Here is a 19,556-nt window from a genome sequence, read left to right on the forward strand (position 1 = left end):
ATAGTACATCTCCATAGGGGAAGCAATCACATATGAGGCTACTTAATCCATGGCTCCATTAGTCTTTTTATAAACACGCTCGGTCTGGAAGGCAATGTTGACGCTAACTATTAGTTGGTTTTTTTTTTTTCCATGGGCAATATTTAAGCAAGATCCGGTCTCGGTTTGCCGAGACTAGTTCAAATGTAATTTAATCAAATTAAGAACCCAAGATTAAATACAGTCAGACCTAGAGAGGCGTAGTTAAGCCCTACGGGTGCATCAGTTGAACCACGTATAGCTTCACTATCTGCGTCATTCATCCATCCCCCGTTTCGGGATATCTCGAATTTGGCGAGAGAATGTGTCTTCTTTTCAAATAACCTATCCATCGAAGGCAGGCGGAGCGGTGGATAGGATGGCTTTCTTCGTAGCTGACCATTCTGATGGAGTTCTTTGGATTGGTGAGGTGCAGATGCTAGAAGTTTTTTTTGAGCGTATTGTCTTCTGATTTTGTTGAATATAAACCAATAAAGTCCCTGAATTAATTTGCTCATGTCTCTAGGACTCGACCTCCCGTTCCGGCCATGGCCGCCTCGTCTCCGTTCACGAACAAACGGCGGTATCGGTGGCCCCGGCGACGGCACTGGTGGGGGTGGGAAGGCGGCGGCTGGATCGCGGGAACTGAGGAGAGAACGGAAGAGCAGAGGGGGAAGTTGGGGCGGATATCCGATGGTTGGGCGTGGAGGGTCTCCCGTGTTTCGCGACCCACTGCGGTTGGCTGGAGGTTTTCGCTGTGCTAATTAGGGTAAAGCCAGTTTTCCCTTCCAAGGCATCCCCCTCCAAACGTAAATAAGGCACCGATCCTCCCTGCCTTCCCTTTTCTTTTCTGTTCCAGAGGAGAGAAGAAAAGGGAAGAAAATGTGGGAGTCGAAAAATAAGAAAAGAGATCTTTTTTCTCCACTTTCTACCATGCCATTGTTCAATTAGCTCTTAATCATCCTCTGTCGAGGTAAATTTCATCGCTCTACATGAATTCTTTTTTTTCCCCCCTTCCCCAGGCAAGAAATCAGCCCTTTCCCCCCCTTTCTTTGGTTTAGCTCTGCATGCGATATTGATGAGTATCCAGAAAAATTTTATGTTTTGCGTTGTGTACGAAATTGGTCTCTTCATAATGTTATTAGCTTTAGTCTGTCACGATACTCTTCAGCTAAGATTGAAATATCAGTGTTTTACATTTTCAAGGTAAATTTCGATTTAAAAAATTTTGGGGAAATGAAGATTAGCTCAATCCCAATAGTTTTATTGATTAATACTGAAATTATCTGCCACGAGAGCAAGGAATATAAAGGTCGGTCATGTTTTCAGGAGAGTTTAATTGAAATTTACAGAATTGGGAATGTGAAATATCAGGCTGACAAACCAAAATATTCTCAAAAGAAGCAGCTGGTAGATGCAATTAAAAATACGATTATAAGTCTCTGCATGCAAACTTTTTAGGACATGGAAAATAAATAATCTACAGTCTTAAACAACACATCTCAAACCTCTTCTACCCGTATTTTTTGTTATATGCACCATCTTCATGCAAGCCGAGGAGCTCTGCTATCGAGTATATTGTTGTCTGGCTAGATTCGTGGTTTCCTGTAATTGCACCTAACTATTCGGCCGTAGTACACTGCTGTCCTGTTTTCTACAAACAATTCCACACTAATGTTAGGTCAGCTTTCTTAGAGTTTCATAAATCAATTTTTGATTCTGGTGGTTGTGTCATTTAGGCACTTTGTTGTTGCAGGAAGTGTTTGTCAAAGGCAACTTTCTGGGTAGCTGCCACCAGTCCATCCTCCAATTTGTTTGGCTTAATCCTTACCAGCCTGTTTGTTCCCATCATCATACCCTCTTCCACCTTAGGATACTGGTGACCTTTGACCAAATGCAATCTGTTTTTAAGCATGAAATTTGTTTTAGGAAGTAACTCCCATTCTTCTGCATCACATCTTTATCAGATATTCTTCTCAATATCTTCATATGCTTGTAGTTGGGATGGTCCATGTGCTGTAAATAATTGGACTAGTTTTTCTGTTTATTGTCTTCAGTGCTTATAATCTTTTAGAGAAGCTTGGTAAGAACCATGTGCAGAAGCTTTTTCTTCTCTCAAATAATTAAGAGTTACGACGAACATTGTATGGCTAAAATGATTTGTCGAATGAATATGAAAGGCTGATGTAGGTGAAAAAAGAAACAGCTTAAAGATTTATATGGTGGATCTTTTTTTTAATTTTTAATATGATAACCATCTTTGCGAGTCAATTTTAAGATTTGTTTTCATTTATATAGAAGTATCGTTTATCAGATACTCTGCTCATTTAAGAAAACAAAAAGATGCAAAGAGTACAAACAAACATCATTTATGCGAATATCATGTTGCACTGAGATAATATTCTCCTAATACTCCCAAAAACTTCTTAGAAGAAGTGTGGCGTTACCTCTTCGAAAGCCTATGTGGTTCCAAAAATTTTGCCAGTAAATGGGAGCTGGATCCAAGTCATAGAAAATTCATAAGAGAACTTGGTTATCACTTACATTACCTCTTGTTGACTAGAAGCCTTACAAGCCTTCTGTTGGTGTTCTCTTTTCTGTTGGTGTTCTCTTTTCCTTGATTAGCTTATAGAGTTTTCTTGAACTTATTGTGTGTACTGCGAGCCACTTCTCTGTTTTTTATTGAATTTCTTTGTTGCTATCACATTTATATAATGTAGGATTTTCTCTTATGGAGTAACTGTGGATCCTCTCCAGGAGGCATTATATTTTATATGTGGAGAATTTATAATATTTCATGTCTGAGATTTTTCTTCTTGATTCGGTACAGATCATCGGATAGTTTTTATCTGGACTTGATCCAGACATCATTAAATGGATTCTGCACGGGGGAGTGCATATATAGAACATGCAAGCACACATCTTGAGACAGGAACTGTTAGAGGTGATGAACTGCCTAAGCCTGGAAATGAGCCCATAATCGATGAAGATGCACGATGCTCATCGTCCTCTTCCTCGGATACTTCATCGGAGGAAGATTTCTTCCAACTAGATGCAATTGAGCTAAGCAAGGCAACAGCAACACATGATGAGATGCCAGGCAACAACTTAAGGCCTCCTCAACATGGAGCAAATGCTCAGTCAGAAGCAGCAGTTATAGGCTCGGCTGGTAAACAGGAAGTGAAAAATATAAGTCAGGATGAGAGTATGTTTGTTGGATCAGTACAGGCAGGTCAGGTGCCATCAGAAACACCATTCTATCCATATCCTAGTCCTGGATCAGATTATGTTGGAGCAAAACAGCCCCCTCCGGTCCAGGTGATGGGGAAATCAGATGGTTTTGATCCCAACAGGATCCCATCTTCCATTTTCATGAGGACCAAGTCTACGGCACCCATGGAATGGAGTGTGGCTTCTAATGAATCATTGTTCAGTATCCAAATGGGAAGGTCTGGAGACCTGACTGGCTTCTACAATGGCCAATGGGATGGTTATCCACCCATTTCTCCTTTACCTGTCTCTAGTCCAGCGAAAAGTGCAGGCACAGGACTGGGTTTAGAGGAGCCCAGCGTGGCTGAAGCAGCAAATGCTGAGGCCATGAAGGATGTTTTAAGGGCAGCTGCAGAAGAAAAGGGCAACCCTTTGGCTGGGGGTATGCCTCATTGTGATAGCAAGCGTTCTGATAGCAGTGTTAACAGCTACCGCTCTTTTGCATTTCCGATGTATGATCTCGTTCTCACATACTACTTCAGTTTACGTATTTATATATGCACATATACACATATATGTGTTATGTATAGTTTTGTGTACACTTTGATCCACAGATTAGGCAGCACGAAGTGGATCATTAATAAATCACAAGTTTTTAGCTACATATTTCAACTTTAGGTTGTACATGTTAAAGTGTGTGGTAACTTGAAGGAGTATTTTGGAGGAAAACTGATTATTTGGTAACTTACAGCTTGACAGATGGAAAAAACGAGTCCATAAAAGTTGAATCAGTGCATCAGCGTACACCAAAGGAGCAGCCAGGGCGACCTCAGCCACAGACTGAGTCTCCCAAAGCAGTTCCTGGTGCTGCACAAAACAAATGGTTTCCATGCTTTTCCTGTTGCTCATTTTGTTGCTGAGTGAGTATTTCAGCAATTTTCTTTCAGTTTTTTAATACAGTGTCTTTCTTATATGTGTGAGGTTTGAGTAGTTTTTGTTTAGCCATTTTACTAATTTTTGACTTGATTGGTTGGTTTCTCATATAATGATATAATTAAAGATGGGTGTCTCATATGTTGTTTTCCCATGACAGTTTGAGTCTAAATTGTGAGAATTTCTTTTCAAGACTGGCTTTTATGCGATGATAATTTGTTTCCTTGGTTTGAATGCAGTTGAAACATAAATTGTTGATATTCTAGATTCTCTTTTAAAGCTCACACACACTCTAGGATATGTTGACACAACTTTTGAGAATTTCGGGATACAACTTGGGAATTGCGTTTACAACAGATTGGTATATTCCTACTTTAGTCTATATGGGTTCGCTCTCTTATTCTTTGAGGAACCTCAGAAGTTTGATGATCCAACAGAAAAATAAGCCAAGATTTCGAGTGGATCAGTGATCTAGATAGAATTTATAGAAGAGCTCTTCATTAATCACATCTGCTGATAATTTATAAAATACATACCTAATAGTATGTATGATATTTTCATTCTAAAGAATCAGTTATCTTCCTTAAACTTCTCTATTATTGGAAACATTATTCTATCTATATATCTCATCAGGAGTACCATTAGGATTATTTTCCTAGAATGCTCCAACGATTCGAAAATTATTGTTGATAGGAAATTATTGATAACAAAATCCTTAAACTATATAAAAGCGGCTTAAACTATAAGAAAATCCTTAAAAGGATGTCTTTGTAAACTTTCAAGTGAAAAGAAGATAGGTACTTCTAAACCAAGAGGCGGAGGTCAGATATAATATACTCGAAAAATTTAATAATGAGTTAACTGTTTTCAGGTCTTTTTAGATTTTAGATTTAAATTATCTCAATCAAAAATTGTTTGTAGCTACATGCATCTGCGCCTACATTCTAACTAGTTATAAAAAATTATTGATCTAAACTAATGCGAATTTCACAGATGAGTCCAGATTTGTGACTCTGAATTTTTAACATTTATTATTTAATAATATCATTGGTATATAGTTCACAGATTTGTCCTTAGGTTATGGATTAAACCTTGTTTTACCGAAAACTTTTTAAGTTGATATACATGGGAAAGCGTCCATTCAAAAAAAAGATATACATGGGAAAGCAAGAACCTCAAATGAAGCCTCAAATTACGAAAAGAAGTTTGTTGGTACGATGCATGCCTAAACTGTTAGACTAGTGGAGGCACTCACATGCTATTAGTATTCAAATGCTAATATAGAAAAGAAAATATCGACCCTGTTCTCTGCTAGATTAGCAGAAAGATGGGTTTTTTCTTTCTCGAAATGCCCCTTTCCATACTCCCCCACCCCCCACATTGCTGGGGCCCACTCTGCCGCCCCCACCTGCCAAGATGCCCAATCCACTCCTTCCACCCACCCTCAGCTGCTTCCCTTTTATCGTCAATCCATGTTGCCAGTGAGACCCGGTCTAATCGTCATCCTGGCAAAGGGGATCACACCTCTCTACCCCAGTATGCTGTATAGGAATTTCTATGTGGTTTTGAATTACAGTAAGGTCTGCCCTTCTATTGCATGTAAGTGCTGCTTGGATGGGATGGCTTTTAAGAAGGACTACTTATAGAGGACCACCAGCATGCAAAGAAATTTCTTCACAAGCCAGCCATACAAAAGATAGCTAAAATTGCTACCAAGAGCTACTTTTTCTATAGGATATGATTTTTTCATATAATGAGCCAAGCCTGAGAAGCCAAAGTTTGGCACACTGCAGTTTTCTAGGTTGTACATTTGCTGCTGCATTTTGCTTGCCTTCAACTTAATAATCAAGATCCATCATAACATCCTACTAGACAAAGTTTGTAATTGCACAGGTTAGAATTGGTGAAGTGTTCAGCCTTGGCAATGGTGGTTTTAAGTTTTAACAATCACCTCATTGTTGGCAGTAGGGAGTTACATTTGTCTTATGATCTCCCATCCTTTTCTTGTCCTTTTCTTTCTTTCGGAAATTCAGTCGGAATATTACCTTCTATGTTCAAACTCGGGATCTCTTCCTAGCACCTGCAATGAGGAGAGGATTGCCAGCTAGCAGACGCAAGCCCATTGGCATGATCTCCTATATAACTTTTGGCATTTGCCTGCCTTTGTTGTTTTGAAAAATACAATGGGATGTCACTACCAGGGATCAAACCTGGACCTTTCCATAGTGAAGAGAGATGCCAACCAGCTGAGTTTAGGCTGGTTGGCTTGGCACGGCATTGTCTTGTATGGTTGTGGTTTTGTTTAAAGCTTGTATCTGACATGTCCTAGACCTGGCTTTAGTTTTTTTCATTTAACAATAAATTTTATAAAATGATTTCGATGTAATAATATTTGGTTCATGTTGCAATTAGATTGTTTCTGCTGAATCCATATTGGCAGTTGAGCTGTGAGGGGACGTGCGAAGGTGGCGTTACGCCTTAATATCCTCAAAGCTACCAAAAAGGATGGAAGGAGACTCAGATCAGCTGCAAATGGAAGTATCGAAAGAGTAAATCCTTCGCCCTTGGGCAATGATGGCTACACTCAGGTGAGTTCTGCACAACTCATGTACACAGGCAGATGGCCTCCAGAGCGAGTTTTGGTTTCAGAGTTTCCTGCTTATCTGATCTGTGTAATTGTGGCTGATGCATCTAGTTGTTTGTTTCCTTGAGTACAGTGGCTTCGGGTGTTCACCCTCATATTTGCTGTCCAAAGCCACAGTTGCACTATGAAAAAATATTTGCATGCTAGTTTTTGTGATCAACGAACTTTTTTTCTTTTGGCCTTTTTCTTCTACCATGCTAGAAGCAATTTTTAATTAATATTTCCAAACTTTTATTTTTCAAAAAGTGCTTTTCTGCTTTAAAAGCCATAAAAGTGCCTTTTTAAAGCAATATCAAACACGTTGGGCAAGTTCTAGACTTGTAACAGGGTATCCAAAGAAATGCTAGATGTGCAAAGATAGTACTCTTTGGATAAACAATAAGCAAACAGATGCCACAACTTCAACGAAATATACAAAATAGGTGCCTTTACCATAATCCACCAACCATATTACACCAAGTCGAGGGAGCTGATATTAAAATTTAACATTATTTTTGAGTCAAATCTTATTCTAAAAATTATTTAGCTCCATTTTCATACAATTATTTTTTGGGGTAAGCTAGCACAGCAAATGCACAAAAGTTGTGAGTTTGTTGGCGTGCATATGCACGAACGCACGCTGATACTTTGAGTTTATGTGTTATTGGAAAATGACGTTTAGATAAAACATCTTGTGCTACTCTTATCCAAGGTCCACCGTACCGGATCCGGTAGGCGTACCGGTTGCCTACCGGACCGGTACGGGCCGGTTCGTACCGTGCTCCGGGCGGTACAAACCGGGAAGCTCTTCCCCGCCGGAATCGGGGAAGAAGAAGAGAACCAGAGAGCGCGGGGAAGAGAGGGAGAGAGCCCACCTTCGGCCGCCATCGGAGAGCCGCGGAGGGGCGTTCGAGGCCGGTGGGGGGCGGCGGAGTCTGCGGGGGAGCTGCGGAGGCCGTGGCCGCGGCCGCGTCCACTGTTTCGAAAGAAACAGGGGATGCGGCCGCGTTTTTTAATTTAGGGATTTTAAGTGAAGTCGGCAAATCGGTTGCCGACTTCACTTAAAAATCCCCAAATTCTTTCGAAACAGTGATGCGGCCGCGGCCTCCGCAGCACCCCCGCGGGCTCCCCCGTCCCCTGCCAGGCTCCGCCGCCCCCCACCGGCCTCCGACGCCCCTCCGCGGCTCTCCGATGGCGGCCGAAGGTGGGCTCCCTCCCTCTCTTCCCCGCGCTCCCTTTTTTTCTCCTCGTCTTCTTCGTCTCTGGCAAGGAACCGGCCTGTACCGGTTTCCACGGCTCCGCCGTACCGATAGCTGGCCGAACCGGTTTGTACCGGCCGGTACGGGCCGGTTCGGCATACGCTGCTCTTATCACTCAAACTGTAAATCCAAACAAGTGTTGTTTAAATATCCATTTAGACACACAGGAAAGTCCTTCGACATAAAAAGGTTGTACCAATTGAGACTGACACAGATTTCCAAGTCGCAATTGAGGAGTTCAAATATTGTTAAACCTAGGTCATAGTTGTAAAGGTGTTACATACCACATAACATATACCGCCAAGAAAGCGCTCCAACATCAAAAGACCGTATTATTTTTGTTAAGCAAGACTGTATTATTTGAGATCAACAAAGACATGATTCAAGAACATGATTGAATATATCTAGTATGTAATGGTCTAAATGAAAGCAGCCACCTTCTCCATAAGAAGTCCCAGTGCTCTCTAAATGAATGCGAAGGAATGCTTTTATAGACTCCAAAGCATTTAAAGAAGAAGCAGAAGAAGTAGCAGTGTTGTCATCTCAAACTTGATCTGGAGTTGGAGTCGGGGACGCACAGTTGAGAACCGACCGTTGATCCACGAGATACGTAGATTGCTGGGGGAGTGCGACTCCCACCTAGCCTTACACATCTACAGGGAGGCAAATAAGGCTGCTGACTGAATTGCTTTCTATGCGGTCCATCATTTCAGTGATTTTGTCTGAGTGGACAGTGGATCTATATCGAGATTTTTATGTAGCTTTTTATTTTCGGATTTTGTTGGCCGTATTACACCCGCAGTGTGTGAGCTGCCGTTGTACCAAAAAAAAACTCACCAAAAAAAAAGAAACTCGATTAGATAATAAAAGAGTTTCAAAACAATCTGTACTCTAGTGGTTCACATACGTCTATCATCTTGAAAGATCAAATTTAAAAAAAAAAAAAAGATTCACCGAATTGGCTCCGATTAAGCCCTTTGATATTTAAGTCGGAAAAGAAAAACTCTGAGGAAACAACAGAGGAACCAACAAGAAGACTAAAGAAAATAAAGATGGTTGAAAAAAGAGTTCCACTCTTTCTTTAGAGCTCGTTTGGTTCGCGGAAAGTATTTTTCTTTCTAAAAATATAATTCCTGAAAAATAGATTCATAGGAAGAGGATACCTAGGAAAGTACTTTTGGCATGTTTGGTTGACCATGGGAAAGTGACAAATTTCTAAGGTGCTTATGTTTGGTTGCCCATCCACTTTCCTGAAAAAGTTATGTATAATTTCTATTATACCCTTAATAAAAATTAGGTTTTTAATACCTCTTTAATGCTTCTTTAATGCTGAATAATCTTTTTGGAAAAAAATAAAAATAGAGTGATTCCTATCTTATGGGAAAGTAACTTTTCTATGTTTTTCATGGGAAAGACTTTTCCATAAAATATGCAAATCATATTTCTATTAGAATACAATTTTTTCGTCTCTCTCTTTTAAAAACTCCAACCAAATAAAAGACATCCCATTATTTTTTTATTGATCATATTTTTTTTTTTCTTTTTTTCTCGCAAACCAAACGAGCCCTTAGTTGCTGCGCTTGTTTTATAGACACGGTTCTTCTTCCAATAGATCCAGATGTGAGCTTTCCTTATGCCATATGTCGCCATAAGTGGTTTATACATATATTATATTTTAATTGGAGGGGCGGATGGCGTATACCAAGTTAGTGACCTGCATTTTTTTTAAAAAAAAATGTCGAAAGATGATTGGTGCTAGTTTGGCATTTATCTTGCTTCATTAGATGTGCCAACTTAGGGCTGACCAGTGACCGGAAGCATCGACCAAACTTTCTAGAATTCGGGTAGCGTCTCAGCTCTGCGGTCCCAATTCTCGAATCTTGCAATGGCCATCTGGAAATCGATGCTCCGGGCCGTTCCGGATGCCGAAACCCTAACCCTGTGGATCTCTCTGCTCGCCGGCCTGGTCCTCAGCAGCCTCTCGTACGAGGAGTACGACGGCGGCCTCGTCCCTACCGTCGCGATCTTCAGGGACCGGCCGGGGGTCTTCTACGTCTTGGTCCTCTCCCTCGTCTTCGCGGGCTCGGCCTCCGCCGGCGCGATCCTCCACCGCGGCAGCTTCCCTGGGTACGCCCGCCTCTGCCGGTGGGGCGGGGCGGCGTCAATGGCCGTTTCGGCCTCGGCGGCGACCTGGGCGGTGGCGCGGGCGTGCTGGTGGTGGGGCGCCGTGCTGTGCGCCGTGTGGGTCGCGCTCTACGCCGTCTTCGCTATTGGGAGGGCTTGGGAGGGCAACTGATGCCGGAGTCCGTGCGACTGCCATCCGTGGGAAGGCCCTATGTCTTGATGCTGGAGTTGGAGTGATGTGTTGCGGTTTCTGGGTGTTGTTTGTGCGGTTGGTTTTCCCCGCGTGTGAATCTAACCACAGATGTGTGTGTACTGGTTTCTTCTCTTAGGAAGAAGCAGGATTATGTTGTTGTAATGTAAGATACCTGACCATCATGTATACACTTGAATGTAATGAGTTTTAGAACTTATATGGTATGAGGTTTTAGAAAACAAGCTGATAGGCTGATATTACGGCAATTTGGGGGCTACTTGATTGAAACCTTGGCACAAGATCACATCAAATTTTTCCATATCAGAACAGTGGATTTGATTCTGCTAAGACTTGGTTCTTCTGTTTAGCAGTCTGAAATCTGTAGTTAAAACATATTAAAGCAATCATTTTGACATCCTGCTATCATGACAAGGCTATCTTTTAGAATAGCTGGTTAGGGCTCTCTTGTCATGTCCTTGCTGTTTTTGTACTGGCTACATAAAGCCTTCGACAGGTGGACATGCATGATAGCTTCGCCTGCAGTTCTGTAAGCAGCATAAACTTTGTTCTTCTGTCGCACATTTTCATCATCATGAAATATATCAAAGAGAAAAACCCGGGTTAATGTGCATCCGTTATAGGATGTGAAATCAGTTTAGCGTGGAGTTTTCACCAGTAATATTATTCTAAGCAGGATAGTTTTGCTGTTACCGATCACTTTTGAGCTTGTGAGAATACTAGTTCCCTGGGAGAATTCTAAAGTTACAAGATTGTTTTCATGACTCTGTAGCTCTATTTCTTCTCAACAAGCTCAATCGTCCATTCCTCAAAATCACAACCAATTTGTACTTGAAAAATAAAGTGCTATAGAACCCCTCTGATCTTTGGCCTGGGAAGGCCCATAGGTATGGAAACTCAGCAGATAAAAGGTTCTTGTCATGTTTCTAGAATCAAGAACATAACTTGTTGTATCTCGTGCCATGAATGAGAATTTCAGGGACAAAGGGATCCTGTCTCAAAGCTCACTTTTGGCAGTCCTTGGAGGTTTAGAAATCTTTTGCTTTCCCTGCCACCATTTCCTGATTGTTTGTGATACTATGTTCACATGCCTCTTAACCTGCTTCCCAGTCTCTGTAATTCCTTGTAGGATCCTCTGTTTCAGATCTTTCTTGGGAGGATCTTTATTTTTTAAAACTTTGCCCTGAAACCAAAACAAAAGGACAATGAATAAATGTTCAATAGCAGAAATAAACAGAGCCATCTGCGGGGAGAACCGTGTTTTACCAATTTTGTAGGAAAGTCATCTTCATCGTCCTCCTCATCTTCATCAGCTTCTACATCGCCAAAATTGTTCATGTTCATCAAATCTTCTCTAGAATACATTTTCATGCTTGGTGCTCCTGGCATACCCTGACAATATATAGCAGCTTAAGAAACTTGGTCATGATAAAAAAAATATCAAAGTGATCTGTTAACTCACTGAGGAAAGGTACCTCCATGGATCTCAAAATCTTTTCCATTTCAGCATCTTTAGATAGCTTTGAAAGAAAAGGTTCTCCAGGAATTCTATCCTGCAAAGAGTGATAAAAGAATAATTCTGAAGATGATAGAAAATGTCTTTATATTCATATTCTCCAAGCTATTGAAAAAAGAAAATGAAAATTTCAAATTAGTTATGCATTTTCCTACTGGCTGATCAATTCTCCGAGCATCCCTAAATAACCTAAGTATTCTCTTTCTATACAGTGATTCCTTAATGCATATCTCATAAAAACATCAAGTTTATTGCTTAGTTTACATGATCAGGACAGTAATTGTTGGATCAGTTACTAGCATTAACTAATGAAGAAAAGAGAAAATTGTTAATGTGACAGAAATATAAATTTTTTAGTATCACCTCATATACATGTATTGAATCATCGGATAAGCTTCAAATTCATAAAACTGGCTGGAAATATTAGTTTTTTAATGTATATAGCATGTTACTCTAGTTGCCTAGATGAAGGCCTTTCAATACAATCTGTTTTTGATCAGAGCCTTGGATGCAATATCTATTTTCTTCTCTACAAGTGGCTTCAGGAATGGTCTGTCCTTCAAAGAAAAGGTAATGAGATAAAGAAAAATGAGAGAAATTACCTCTTAATTGTACCAAAGTACTGTTTAGCTTAGCATATATATCTTGCTTTTTCATCTCAAATGCTAAAGGATAGGAGGAATTTTCCAGAGTAAAATACTATTATGTGTGTACCATTTGTGCATGTCATATATGACAACGTTCCATGCAGCAATCCATGCAGCAATCCATGCACCGCTAATTACCAATCTTTCACAATGTATAGACTAATAAACACATCTTATCCAATAATTTTGCAATAGGTCTATGAGTCCTTCATAGTTGTAATCCTATCAAAATGCTGTATTTGTTACCTTACATTTCATATGACCTACACTTTTTTTCGATATTAAGATTAATCAATCATTTAAATAGAAGAAGAGGGTGGGAAAGCCAGTGATTCCCCTAATATAAGAAAAAAGATTACCTCAGGAATGGGTGGTGGCTTGACCGAGCATGCTTTGGAAATGTCATTGCAGAGAAATTTCACCAACAAATCAACTGAAGGCCTGGCTTTGAAGAAAAACTCAGCAACATCAGTATCTGCATAACCCATTACCTGCAAAGGATGCCATTGGACAAGAAATTAATGCATATAGCTCCGATGCATAAATGGATGTCATATATGGAGTCCAAATAATTATGAAAATGTAATGTCTTTCTTTCTTGACTAGTTGATTTTGACCAGATCTAATTATCATATTACAATAAAAAAGATTATTTTTTTAAAAAAAGCATAAGAGTCGACTAAATTGAGTATTCATCAATTACGAGTCATGAACAGCTCCTTCTGAGAGGTACCTTCCATCTGCTGAGAACTGTTTTAGGTCTATATGACCATTCCAAGTACCGCAAATCATGGCTACACAGACTAGTCATTTAATTTCAGCTTATTCTGCTCTCTAAAATAATTACTTCTTCATTACACAAGCCAGGAGAAGTTAGGAGAGGCCCTAGAGCATTTCCTTTCCAAAGAAAATGATGTCAATGATCAGATTGACAGGCAATATTTATTTATAGCTATGCAGAGAAGAGGCAATAGTCAAAGGTCAAATGACGGGTCCATCTTTATATGTAAATATCAAGAGACAAAAGAACGGAGAAATGTAGAAGAAAATCCTTTTAAGTTTGTGAGGCATGAGTATAGCAGACCTCTTAATCGATCAGGATCATAATGCCTAGTGGCTCTAAGTTGAAGAAAAAGCATTTTTTTCCATGCAATTATTAGGTTTAAATGAATCATATAAGAATATCAAAAGCATAAATTTCAACAAACTATATCAGTTATTATGGATTATCCAAATATAAAAGAGTGCCTAAGTCTTATAATGCATGTTTGCCTCATTGGCTACAGGATTTGTTATGAAAACCAGATCATACAGATAAAAGCTCAAGAATTGAAATAAGGTTCATGTTTTATCCTTCTACTCAAAGGCGTGCTTCTGGTGTGAGAAGATCAAATACTTGACATCAAGATAAAATTAATCTACTATGAGACTTGTCATCTAGTAACTGTGCCACCATATCATGGCCTAGGACATAACTAGTTAAAAAACTAAAACCGCCTCTCAGTAATGTATGTGACATAATATGTTGTCAAAACCAAGCTAATGTCACTACTTAATGTGAAGTGAGTATGAAGAGAATTGCAAGGCAAAAAAGCATTAGTCTTTCACCTCTTGACAAGCACGCTCAATGGTCTTACATTCTGAATTGCATTGCCCTTCAGTTCCCTGCTCAACGAGCTGCAGAAACGACAAAACTAATATGACAAAGCAATGCAAGAGTTGTTTCAGCAACAAAAATAGAATAAAGACATGATAACATAGTAACCTCTTTTGTTCCTCAAGTGGAATATTTTGTGAATAATATGAAGAACCGTGACATAAGAAAATCATTACCAATCACCTTATCCTATCTTTGGTGTTGACATTATAAATATTTCTTTGCCATTGGTTGCTATAAAAAGAACTACATTTATCCATTTTGAGTGCTTAAAAGATGTACATGAAGTCAAAATGTTGAAATGCCAACAGGGGGAACTAAAAAAGCAGTTTCCTTGTATCAAGAAGATAATAGAAAACAGATTGTCCAAAGAAAATATTAATAAATGGATCCTAAAGTGCACAATACCAAATTAGAAAACAGAAGCATATTAATGCCATATGTTTAATAAATTGGGCATCTCTTAATATAGTCAATCACAAAAATATCAACCGCCTGAAGCATCAGGACCATATATTTTAAATGAATTTAAATTGAATAAAAGGAACGACACATCTCGAATAAATGAATTTATCCTTTGAAAACCCAGCTCTGTCTGTCTTTCACATATTAATCCCATGGTCACAACCTATATTCCTCTCCTTGTTATATGATCTAAACAAGCAATGCTCTGGAAATAGGAGAGACATTATTATGGTCCCTCTCTCTATAGTCTCTTCCTCTAACGAATTTCTTCCCACAGACCAACTTCCAGCACAAACTGATCACCACAATGTTTTGTGCATTTGTGTCTTGCTCATCTAATCTAAATCCTTTTCTGCTTTTTATCAAGACTAACAAATTCCATTCAAGATTACAAGCTGAGAACTCTTCTTCACTTTGAACCACTACAATCCCTGCTCCCAATGTCACCTCATATGCCTTTTTATCATAATGAGTGAAAAAAGGCCAACATGTACATTAACATGTGCTGTGGAGGATGTCTGAGTTAGCTCTCAAAAGTAATATCTGTCGTATTACCAGAAAAATTACAACATTTGTCCAAATGATGATCTAACTGCTAGTTCCAAAGTGCCTGAATGTTTCATCCAATCAACATGGCTATCAAATCTTTCCATGATGCATGCCTTATAAAGCTCTCTTGTCCTACCCAAACCCAAAGATGACCCATTTGTAAAATTGGGATATTTCACAGAATATGCTCCATCAAACTGGCATAAAGAACTTTCTTTTTCCCCTTTCATTTGGATTCCAATCGATAAGTGTCAATGGTAATTCCCCCTCATTTCAAAAACAAGCAATAATCGGGGTTACAAGAAAGGATTTTCGTTTTTGAACAACATCAAGTGTGATATGCATTGTGAATTGGAACGATAATTGCCACCTCTTAATTGAATAAAATATCCTCACTATGTTCCTTATTTTTGCAACGAAAAGCAGTTGACTGTGGCACAAAGAACTACAATTTCCACTTCTAAGTTGCAGGTCACATAGCTTAATTTTCAAACTCAGCCAAAATCTGAGAAATAACCTCATCTAAACCATTCATTTGATTGATGCATCTTTAACATCCTAAGTCCAGCAAATCTTCCTTCATGGTAAGAGCAAAAAAAGTTGCATTTGTACATATAGAGATGTCATGAAGTACTATCACAGACCTTCCCATAGCCATCAATAGTTATTAAAATGTGCCCGAACCACTTGTAAAAGCAACTGGAATCAACAGCGAAGAAACATCCACAACCTACTTGTCACTAGAATATAGTGTTATATGCATCTTTTATCTCATACACTAATCCAACCTCCCTATATCAATCTAAAACCCCTTGCTTTTTATGAAAAACAACAGATAATTGTTTCAGAAAACAGAAGGTGAAGATACTTATAAGAAAATCTTTTTTTTTGGAGCTACACACAGTCAATTTCAATGTCACTAAAAACATCTATTGAGTGTTTAGCCAAAGAAGTATCTCTGCATCTAGTTTTTCATGTTCAATAATTTCCACCCGGATGTAAGGTTTTTTTGCTGAGAAAAACGATCCTTTCTTTTAAAATCGTTGCAAATACAAAACTTCTCTAGGTAAAATTGCAGTTAATGGCGCAGGCGCGCAGCATATAGACATCATATGGACCATAATATCGTACTGATGTCAAGAATTTTTGAGTTCATAACGGCTAAAACTGTATTCCTACGTAAATTAGCTGAACTCGGTTCACAAAAATGTTAACATTACCTCCAGTTTATCTCCTTTCTCAACAATATCGATGTGAAGGATCCAATCCGCCTGTTGCTTCTTCAAATTACAAACACTCTCCGCGATCTCAATGATCTCAAACTCCGAAACCTAATCCCATTCCAAAACAATCCGAATCACGCCAGGAAACAATCGCAGACAATCCAACTCCAACCCAATAAGTTTGATTGAAACCAAGAACGAGACAGAAAGAAGAGAATACTACCTTTTTAGGGGCGATCCGGGCCGCCTTCTTCCCGACCTGGTTGTAGATCTGGTGGGCGATCTTTTCACAGACCTGGCACCTTATGAAGGGAATGTCCTCTTTCCTCGCAGCCGAAGCTGGCTTCTTTGGCGAAGCGAGAGAGAATGGAAGAGAGGAGAAGAGAAGAAGAGCGGAGAGAGTGAAGAGACCTCGGGCGGGCCTCGCCATGGCTCTCCGTCCTCCGCCTTCCGCCTTCCGCCTTCGAGGGCCGTTGCGGTTGACTCGAATGCGGCTAATTGATGCCCGCTAGCTTCGGATTGTCGAGTCACTTGTAGACTTGGAGTGCAGTCTGATCGGGTCCGGTCGGGTCAAGTCTAGCTACCTCCGGATCCTAACCCGCGGATTTGATATCCACATTTGGATCCAAATAGTTGGGAATTGGATCAAATCAGATGGGAATCGGATCCAATAACTAGAGTGATCCATCTTTGGATCCATACCCAATCCTTGGGCTATGTGCCAAATCAAGTACCTAATGTGTCTGGGTTAGTATGGGTCCATTGACTTCCCTAGTATTATTATTACTTCTTTTTTAGGGTTTGTTTGGTTCGCGGAAAACATTTTTTCTCATAGTCATAGGATATGATTTTTGGGAAGCAGATTTTTGAAAAGAGGATGTCCGAAAAAGTACTTTTGGCATGTTTGGTTGACCATGAAAAAGTGACAGATTTTCAGAGTGCTTATGTTTGGTTGATTATCCACTTTTCTGGAAAAGTTATGTGTAATTCCTATTATACCCTTAACAAAAATTAGGTCTTTAATGCTCGGTGATAGCGGAAGGGTTTTTTTTTTAAAAAAAAATATTTCGATTTTTGGCTCATAGAAAAGTAACTTTTACATGTTTCTCATGAAAAAGACTTTTCCATGAAATGTGGGAATCATATTCCCACGGAAATACAACTTTTCCGTTTTTTTTTAAAAAAAAACTCCAAACAAATAAGAGGCATCTCTTTATTTTTCCGTTGACCACACTTTTCCTCTTTTTTTCACAAACCAAACGAGCTCTTAAGGTAAAGAGTAGTAGGGTGGTCGAAGTAGGTTGTATTTAAGACACTTAAAATTCTACACAAAAAAGCATTCTAAATTAAAGTATATGATTTGTATCCCCATGCGCTGCTATCATTGGTGTGTCCTCAATGTTGACAAGGATTACAAATTAACCTACTACCACTAATTAATGCCTTTCTACCTTATTGGGGAATACTAAATTATAACTAGTAACTCATATGGGTTGTCATGGCACGAATCTAAATAAAGGTGGAGTACTATATAAATCATAAATTTAATTTCATATTTGGCAAATTCCAGAAGTCGCCTAAAACGACTAAGTTACTATAGAATGGTGAAATTTTAGTTCTATAGAATGAGTGATCACATATTAGATTGAGTTGTTTAATGATGGATAAGATAAGTTGGTTACCATATTTGAGTGAAATCGGTTGGTTTTGTCCAATTAGTCTAGGGTTATGGGATTATGGGAATGATTATATGATGGTAGATAGGTTCTTGGACTTATGCAACTAAGTCTAGTTGTTTTTAGAAATTTAGGATTATGATTGGGTTGAAGCAAGAATAAGTTAGGTAAGATTAGGTATTGGGTTGAAGCAGGGTTGTGTTAGGTATGATTAGGTCAAATTAAAGGGTAATTAGGTTGACTAGTTTTGATTGGTAGAAATTACTTGGTTAGTTGGCCCAAAGTCATCGCCTTGAGGGTTTGCCCTGTTTGTCTTCTTCTAGATGCTTGTTGGGATATCCATAGGAAAGTACTCTCACCATGATCTTGTCCCTAATTAACCTTCCCTGCCAAAAGAAACGTGCATCCAATAAGCCCAACTGACGAACATTCCAAAGTGATTTAATAGTACCTGTGGAGGCAGGGCAGTGTTACGCCAAGACTCTTCTTTGCTATAATCTCTTGCCAAGCTTCCTTTTATTTTTTTTTCTATTTATTTATTTATAAAATGAATGGATCATACATATCTAGTATGGATATATCCAATAATATTAAAAAACATAGTATCACGTAAGATGATTGAGATAACTAATAAATTGGTCTAATACACCCGTCCAAAGTGTTTCACTACAAGAGGCAACCTAGTTCGCAGGGTTGTTCGCTTCACGATAGATATGTATGACTACTCATAAGACATACTTTTTCGAGCTCCTCCAAATATCATGCAGGAGCGGATGAACAACACCGGAACCTGTCTGACTCCGGATCAAGCTGATCACCATTGTTGAGTCACACTCGATAGCAATATGGTCAGCCCTCAAAACTTGCCTCGCATAGGTAATACCTGTCTAGATTGCTCTTAGCTCTACTTCCAAAACTAAGACATCAAAAATCGGCATCTCTCACGCTGCGATCAGCCTAAAGTTCAGACCTTGGATCACAAATCTAACTCCACCTTTGCTGTCGTCGCCCATCACACTGCCATCGCAGTTGACCTTAAAGAAGTTTGAGGATGGGAGATCCCAAATGATATAAACCGACCGAATTGCTGCAGGAGTAAAAAAGGGGTTCTAAATGTCCCAAGCTATCTCAGTCTCTCTTGCTATCAAAGAAAAGAAGATCTCGGCAGCCTGCACTAGCACGTTCTCCAAGATAAGTCTCGCCACCTGTGTGATACCCTTAAAGAGGTAGATAGTCTTGATGAGCCAAATGTGATTGGCGATATAAGCGGCTCTGATGCACCACGACCTAGAGGACATGTTGCTAAGGCTCCTCTGCAAGGATTTCAGGAAGGTCCAAACGGATGTAGCCTACCGGAGAAATGCCGGGAAGAGACAAGCAAGATTCCACATCCCACTTGTTTCTTTAAATAGAAGCATGGAATCCACAGTTTTCTTCGAGGGAAG

The 19,556-nt window shown here is 39.5% G+C and overlaps 2 protein-coding genes across 5 annotated transcripts; one reads left to right on the forward strand and one right to left on the reverse strand.

The window, feature by feature from the left end:
* The first annotated feature begins 263 nt into the window (after nt 1–263).
* On the forward strand, nt 264–6,995 carry LOC103702008. 4 transcript variants are annotated; one of them, XM_026802593.2, is made up of 5 exons: nt 264–448; nt 545–991; nt 2,849–3,740; nt 3,980–4,148; nt 6,574–6,995. In XM_026802593.2, the coding sequence occupies exons 3-4, from the start codon at nt 2,893–2,895 to the stop codon at nt 4,146–4,148; spliced, it is 1,017 nt and encodes a 338-aa protein (XP_026658394.1). In that variant the 5' UTR covers nt 264–448; nt 545–991; nt 2,849–2,892; the 3' UTR covers nt 6,574–6,995. The 4 variants fall into 4 exon arrangements, with proteins under 4 accessions (XP_026658394.1, XP_008782497.1, XP_008782494.1 ...); XM_008784275.4 differs by having other exon boundaries at nt 265–448; nt 545–787; XM_008784272.4 differs by having other exon boundaries at nt 265–448; nt 545–787; nt 6,602–6,995.
* Nucleotides 6,996–10,981: 3,986 nt separating this feature from the next.
* On the reverse strand, nt 10,982–16,948 carry LOC103702007. Its single transcript, XM_008784271.3, has 7 exons — nt 16,659–16,948; nt 16,433–16,543; nt 14,150–14,218; nt 12,901–13,032; nt 11,854–11,931; nt 11,645–11,770; nt 10,982–11,561 (listed from the first exon to the last, which is right to left on the reverse strand). Exons 1-7 carry the CDS (start codon nt 16,863–16,865, stop codon nt 11,376–11,378), a joined length of 909 nt encoding a protein of 302 aa, XP_008782493.2. The 5' UTR covers nt 16,866–16,948; the 3' UTR covers nt 10,982–11,375.
* Nucleotides 16,949–19,556: the final 2,608 nt, after the last annotated feature.

This window comes from Phoenix dactylifera, chromosome 8 (assembly GCF_009389715.1).
Source record: "Phoenix dactylifera cultivar Barhee BC4 chromosome 8, palm_55x_up_171113_PBpolish2nd_filt_p, whole genome shotgun sequence".
Lineage (NCBI taxonomy): Eukaryota > Viridiplantae > Streptophyta > Magnoliopsida > Arecales > Arecaceae > Phoenix > Phoenix dactylifera.